Source organism: Apis cerana, linkage group LG15 (assembly GCF_029169275.1).
Source record: "Apis cerana isolate GH-2021 linkage group LG15, AcerK_1.0, whole genome shotgun sequence".
In the NCBI taxonomy this organism is placed as follows: Eukaryota; Metazoa; Arthropoda; class Insecta; order Hymenoptera; family Apidae; genus Apis; species Apis cerana.
The window spans coordinates 4911409-4919265 of NC_083866.1; the positions used below are offsets into that span (position 1 = coordinate 4911409).

The 7857-nt window shown below is 34.3% G+C and overlaps 1 protein-coding gene across 2 annotated transcripts in view; it reads right to left on the reverse strand.

Annotated features, from left to right (window-relative positions):
* Window positions 1-7857, reverse strand: part of LOC107996301 (sodium-coupled monocarboxylate transporter 1) — a 46443-nt gene that overhangs the window by 4023 nt on the left and 34563 nt on the right. For both annotated transcript variants that reach the window (XM_028665974.2, XM_062085710.1), the window contains exons 2-5: window positions 7204-7610; window positions 6045-6219; window positions 3723-3874; window positions 2715-2855 (exon numbers count right to left, since the gene is read on the reverse strand). In XM_028665974.2, the coding sequence (XP_028521775.1) occupies window positions 2715-2855; window positions 3723-3874; window positions 6045-6219; window positions 7204-7562 (827 nt within the window). In that variant the 5' untranslated portion in view covers window positions 7563-7610. The remainder of the gene's footprint in view (window positions 1-2714; window positions 2856-3722; window positions 3875-6044; window positions 6220-7203; window positions 7611-7857) is intronic.

Genomic DNA, 7857 nt, shown 5'->3' on the forward strand with positions numbered 1-7857 from the left:
CATTTGAAATTATTATTTCAAAACTCTATTTTCTTTATAAAATAGTATCTATGTGTAGTAATATTTAGTTTCTCTAAAAATTAGCCCTTTATTGAATAACTTCAGACTCTAGAATTACATTTTGACAAAATGTTGGAGAAAAAAATCCTCAGAATAGAGATTTACGAAGAACGTCACTAGCAGAGTATACGTATATTTTTGTTCGGTACTTTATGAATATTAAACTCGTAAAATTTAAAGTGATATTTTTTCTGCGGAGAATTATCCATATTTTATTTGTCTAAATCCTTTTAAAATGGCCGAGTTATTATTTTTTCGCGAAAGAGTTTTGTATCTTCCGCGATTTCCAACTAATAACCGTATTTCGAAAACTGAATAAATAAAGTATCGATATTTTTCGAATTCGTACGTCAATCTTTTCCCGTTTTCTAAATGAATTTATTTTTTCTTTTTTCTTTTTTTTTTTTTTTTACTAAATCTTAATGGAATCGACCGGATGTATGGTTTCTTCGTTTCGAATCATTCAAAGATTTAACTTTTATCCCCGTGGAAGGGCGAAAAGAAGTTCGCAAATTACTTTCAGTCTGCTTTTCATCGTAGGTGTTCATCGTCCATGAAAAACGGAGTTATTGCGTCACGTGAGTTATGAAAGGGGAGCGAGATGTGGTTTTTTTAAACGACGAACGTCTCGATACTATTTAACATTTTTCCAATGGTTTCTGAGCGAAAAATAAAAAATACGTTTTGCGTATTTAAATGTCATGTCGTTAATTGTAAGACACGTCATTAAAATTCACTTAACTTGTTTCGATAAAATACGAGGAGAAATCGATAATCGAATGGAACTTTATTTATTTATTTTTTTCTTGATTTTGATAAACAAGGATAAAGACCGATCAATCACAAATAAAGAAAGATTAGATAACTGTAAGAATTTATATAATCAAGTGAAATGGTTATCACTGAAAGACACGCGACTCGTAGTCAGCTTATAATAATAATAATAATAATAATAATAATAATATCCAGCAAGATAAACGTCAAGCAGGAATAATTTCTAGCAAGCGTGATGATGATTCACATCGCGCACGTGATTGACCTTTTAATTGAAATGCCAGTCGTCAATTGAACCACACCATAACCTAAACTGCACAATTCCATCAAAGTTAATTATTTAGTTTTTATTAAACACTTAACATTATACAGTTTCCAAGAAATGGATTATTTAATGGATTTAATTAATGAGTACCTCAATTGAGAATCGTGAAATTCACTGTTACTATTCCAATTTAAAATCTATTAAAATAAGAGAATATAAAAATACACAAGGGAAATTATTTCAAGCTACAACTTCATATAATTAATTTCTCTAAAATGTTTTGTACAGTGATCCCGCCAATTGTCTCAATTCGGAGGAAAAAAAATAAAAAAGAGCGAGTAAAAAGAAAAAGTAGACACGATCAATCGGACGGAGTTTCTTTGAGATCATTCCCGGAAGGATTTCCCTCCTTTCGTCTTTCTAGCTCGAGGGAAAACAGTCGATTTCGTGTACACGTCGACTAAGTGATCCGAAAACTTTCAACTCACACCCCTCTTACTTTATTTCTGGGATACAAGACATATTCTCCCTTCACGCTTCGTGGAGAGACGTGGTCGATGATAGTTCCGAGTTGCTTGGCGGAAAGCCGCTCTAAGGGGCCAACAATGGCGGCAACAATGGCGGCCGTGAAAAATTAATCCAATTAATTATTATCTCGATCTTTTTTTTTTTTTTTTTTAATGATATCACGGGCAATCTAGGTCAACGAAGTTCAGCAAAATGTTTTTCTCGGTTTCCTAGAAAAATTTTTTCGTCCAAAAATTTATTTTCGTTTGAATAAAGCGTTACAAACTATCACTTTCCGAAAACTTTTATTAAAAATACTAACATCATTTCTTTTTATTTATAATCGAATTGTAAAGGAAAGGTAATTTTTACAATCGAAATTCATATGTAAAAAAGGAGAAAAATGATATATGAAAAGATCGAGAATCGTTGTTCTCGAGATTTTAAAAGTCTATCCAAACTATTTGCTATCGAATTTTTAATATACAAATCGCTTTTTGAAAAATCACTTCTACGTTTAAATATATCGAATCTCGTAACGCGTAATGTTATCTACATAATACTTATTTACATATCAGTCGCGTAAAATGCTAATATCGTGCATGCCTCCAAGTCATAGCTTGCACAAGCGATTTCTGTATTCCGCAAACTTTTCGAATATACCGTTCAATTTTTTCCCCTTTTTTTTTCTCTCGGCGAAAATTGGCGAAACACCAGGGATAGATTTCGGGGAATCAATGGTTCCAGGAATTTCGAAATTTCGCCGCGAGCCGTGTAATTTCACCGAGCGTTATTCCTCGTTAAATTATTACGAAAATGCGAGGTAACACGGTTAACAATAAAAGTACGAAATACGTCAAAATGACGGGTTTCCAATTTTTCAGTGTTCTCGCAATTACGAGGAATATACGGGTGGTTTACTCGCGAAATTAATTTGATTTTTATCGAGATAGAAACATCATCGTACGTATATACCGATATATATCATCCATTTCCATTAATAATTCCATCTTATATCTAGCCGAGCAAAATCGATTTTGCAGTTTCATTTATTATTAAATTTTCAATTTGATTTAAGAAGATTTGACAAAAGAAATTATATACTCACTTGATCACTTTCCTCTCGCTAGTCATGCTACAATATCTCTGCACGAAGTTCTGCTGACAACCGAAGATGGACAGGCTCATGAATAATTGACCCAGAGTTGCCGACAGAGTCGTCACTCGAAGTGTGGGATCGAAATTCATGCTGAAAGCAGAGATCGGTTCGATTAATTTCATTGGAGGAATTGATTTATAATCTTCTCGTTTCTCAAAATTTTACGAAATTAATCAAAATGCTTGGAAAATGTTTTTTTTTTTCTTTATTCTAAATCGAAGATACGTTGTTCTTACCACTTTGTATCGTCTCGTGGCACAAGTGTATTGAATTGGAAACTACGCGACGAGTATCCGGTAATCTTGTACCGCGTGTATTTAAAATCAATTATTCAGAATTATTTTCCCCTTTCTTAATTAAAGTTTTCTACAATAATAGTTTCTCATTTTTCGAGATGCATCAAATTATTTTTATCTTTTAAATGGAAATCGGAAGAATCTATATACAATGGAAAGATTATAAATAAGGAAAGTCTTTGTATTTAAAGATATACAAATATTTCTGTAATGTTATATACACAAATAGGATAGGAGAAATTTTTATGGTATTAATGCTATTTGCTAGAAATTAATTGAAAACAAACATTTTTCTATTTATATTTTCGCCATTATTCTTTGTAAACAATTGTATTTATTTAAACGAGAATGACACGAGGAAAATTATTAAATTTTTCTAATTATCTCAGATATTTTGAAGTGATAAATAAGAATATATCGTAAATAAGAAAGTATAGTATTATTAAGAAAGTATATTAGGATACATAAAATAATAGTAGGATCAAGATAAATATTAATGATTTAGTAGCACGTGAAACCGTCAACACCGATTCGAATCTCGTCTAGATTTCACGTGAAACTTGGAGCAATGTCTCGATTAACCAATAAGATTGTCGATATCTGATCTAAACGTGTTATAAGAATTTCACATCACTTAGCTTCGGCCAATGTTTACACTTACTCGAAGAAATCCAATCGGCCACGTTCGTACGTCACGTTTAAAATTTGACTGGGGCCGATATCAGCGGAGCCTCTCACGATTATCACGAGCGATACACCGATCATGGTCAAACCTTGTATAACGTCTGAGAGGATGGCCGCTTTCAGTCCTCCCTGCAAATATATGAAATTCATGAATTTTTTTACGTAAAATTTTGAAGCGATAATTTTTTTTTCAGAATTTTTTGGGAATTCTTTTCAAAGAATTTTTGAAGTGGTTTAACCTTTTATATCCCATTTAAAATTCCTCCTGGGATATCCCTTCCTCCTGGGATAATTTAAATTTTAATCAAATGATAAGAAATTCTCCAAATTTTTGTGTAAACATGATTCAAATTTTAAAAATTAATTCTCGATATTATGAGATGCAATTCCTTTTTACCACTCTTTACCATTTTTTCCCCCCTTTTTATCATCTTTTAATAGGAACTTTCATTCTCAACGCAATCCACTAGAGAGAAAAATAACAATTTTCGAAAACACAATTTCTCTTATTTTCAAATATATTCGCAACGATACACACAATAACACATTCAATTCCTGTATTGAATCGCTACGAATACAAATTTCTTTAATTGCAAAGCACTGCGTTTTTTAAAATATTTTCTTTACTATCGCCACAAATTCGCGAGCTACGAAAAAAAAAAAAAAAGAAAAAAAATTGCAAACACAGAGAGAGAAAGAGAGAGAGAGAGAGAGATGGATATTTAATCCGACGGACGAAAAAGCGAAAATCGCGCGTTTGGACGCGAGAATATGCAAGGGAATATTTCAAACGAATTGAAAATTATTGGACGACACGGAAATGAATTCACGTGTACGACGCAGGGGAAAGGCAAATATAAAATGGACATTTTCACGTGGTTCTCTTGCCTCCCGCGTTGTTCCACGGGAATTTTACGATCACGCGTGTTGTATTTACGATGCTTTCGATGGGAGGAAATGCCCTTTCGAACGGCCAACCCCTCTCGGATACAGAATAATTGATGGGGCGAAAATGCGGCGGCTATCGTAAGGACAATTTTAAATGAATCGGCGCGAAAAATCATCAGCCTCTTGGCTTTCCTCTCCTTTCTTTTGTCGTTGCTGTAAATCGTGCGGAATCGTCGATGAACTCTTCTCGAATGAATATTTATGATCCAGAGGCAATATCGTTAGCTTCGTGAAATATTTTGATCGAAACGCGACCGAGAGTGTAAAAATAAATTAAGAGAATTTCTTCGATTTAAATTTGAGAAAATTTTGTTTGTTTTTTTTTTCTTCGTTCTATTAATCGCAGTGGATAAGTATCTATATTTATAGATGTTTTTCTAAAATGTGTATTTAATATAACATCAAATAAATATTATATTATGATTACGAAGCGAGTTCGTTACGAGCTGATTTTTTGCTGAATTTTTATAAACTCGAACATATAAATTATTCATTATTTTTTTTAGTATAATAAGTTCGATGTAGATCAATTTATTCGCATTTTAATAATAATGGGGAAAAAAGTTTAAACTACAAGATGGAATTAAGATTAAATTTCACGATATTTGCTTCGTAAGATTTCCATAAATATATACGATTTGGTAAATGATAAATTTCTCTCTAAATATTTAGCGTTTAAATATTAAGAAAATTTCACGATCTTATTAACCTTTCAATTCCACCGAGAAAAATGAATCGTTAATTTTTTGGATTGCATAATTTTTTTACACGTCTACATGTCATAATTTCTTTACATTCTGAAAAAAATTTTTTTTCGAAAAAGTTCGTGTCGCGATCACCTGCCATGGAATAGAAAATTCCCATGACGCGTACGTTCACGTCATCCGCATTGAACGTATTAATTCAATTGATTTAGATTAACTTTCGACGATTATTTTCGATTCTAAATAAATACGATTAGCGAGTTTCAACTTTTTTCATTTCTGGCCCCAAAAATGGATATAAAAAAACCAGGTTAAACGGTGAATACATTTGAGAATAAAACTCTCCAGAGTTTGCTTTAAAAAATTATTTCTCTGCTAATGCACCGGAAATTAATTATCCGAGAGTAATTGTCTCTCATGTTTTTATACTCACATCTTTAATTTGAAAATTACACATTGTTGGATCGTGTATACATTTGAGAATAAAATTTTCAAGAATAAAAAAAAAAAAAAGAAAATAATTTTCCATTAAGTTACATTAGAAATAATCCGGTATCACATTCATTTCAAGAGCAAGCAATTCTCGATAATTTTCTTTTCAAATTACATTCACGTTACATTACCGTTGAACGTAAAATTACACTCACCATAATTGAAAAGACGACAGATATAGATGTAATACCGACTATACTGGTCCAGTAAGGCAAGCCAATCACAGCCTTAAGAGCTACGCAAGGCGTGAATATCGTGACGGCCAAGTTCAGCAGGCTTCGTATCACGTAGGAGAAGCTTGCGAGGCATCTGACTAGCTTCGACTTGAACCTGGGAAATTAGCATAATTACGAGAGGTCTATTCTCCGCTTATATATTATAGCCGGACATAATCGTTAAGCGGGAATATCGTCTCAAGGTTCAAATATTCGATTCTAAAACTTTTTCAAAACAATCGTTTTCCGCCCGAGCGAAAGTCTATCTGGACGGATAAGAATTTTTAGCGAGGAAAAAAAAAGAAAAAAAAAAAAAAAGAAGAAAAAATAGGAGGCGGATTTATACGGTGGCTGGTACCACGTAAATTGAAAATGTAAAGTAGCCTGGTTCCACAGGCAAGCAAACGACGATATCGAGTTGCTCGAGAGCATATCGTGTACAAGGTGAATTCAAATTTTCCCCGTGATCCGTCACGTGTCCGCGTGATTTCGAGGCGAATTATTTCTGGGAAGATATCTCGAATGATCTAGTCTATTAACTTTACATTGTGTCTTCCATTACTTGATTGTTGTGTTCATACAAAAAAAAAAAAAAAAAAACGCGATGTTTAAAAAAAACTTCCGGTTGGCGGCAAATTTTCCTCTCAACGTATAGGGTATTTCATCAGAGATTAGAAATAATTGAAATAATTTCGAAATTGTTCATTACATTGAAAACGTTGAATAATTTGTTGTAAGTACGGATCAAGATCAAGTTTCTTTCTTTGAATAGTTATATCTATGTATGTAATTAATTATTAAACAATAATTATTCCATTTTTCAAAGAATAAACTCTGATCGCGTATTTTAAAATAGAGAGAGAGTATCAAAGATGGAAGTGCAATTTAATTTAATATCAATTCGGTTCGGATGAAACGCCCTGTATGTATTTAAAAAGAGAAAAAAAAAAGAAACAGGAAAAAAAGAGATTCGCCGTTCCCACGAGCGAATTTTCAAGGATGCGGATCCAATTCCCGCGCGAGCGTTATTCTCAACGTTATTCCCGCGAAATGATGATCGCGATGGTCCGATGGAAACACGACTCTCGTAGATAATTACCTCATATCTAGATACTGATAGACGGACGTGATCCCGAGGTTGTAGTAAACCGGGACGAAGATGAAGCACACGATGGGATACGCGAGCATCATACCGTAGATGACCTCCCACATGGCGCTCCCTCTATAGTACAGCTCCGACGGATAACCTAGAAAGGATCTGACGCCAAGCGTGCCACGCGCGATTGACAGCATCATGGCGCCCATAGATACGGTGCCCGTTGCGAACACGTAATCGGCCTTGGTCGTCTCCTTCCGCCTGCCACGAAATTTCCCCCATAACGGTATCACGAACGAGGCAACGATGCAACCGACGAAGACCAGATAGTCGGTCACCATGGACGACGGTTTGATCGTCATCCCGGGCTCTCTTGGGATTCCGTCTCTTCCTTCACCCTCGAGTACTGTCTGCTTTCGGAAAACAAGAGCGTAACAATGTTACCGACGTGGTACTCGTTTATCCTTAACGGCCTCGTGTTTGAATCTATCCGCGGAACGATCACGAGTGAGAGGTTAGTCGATCTATGTTTACAGATGTCGCGTTTCGCTACTTTCTATCCTTCGGTCTCGGCTTTGTGTGTAAATAAAGATAGACGTTCGTTCTACCGCGATTGCTTTCGCACGCGTGCCTCGATCTCGAGCGCGCGTTTTCAGA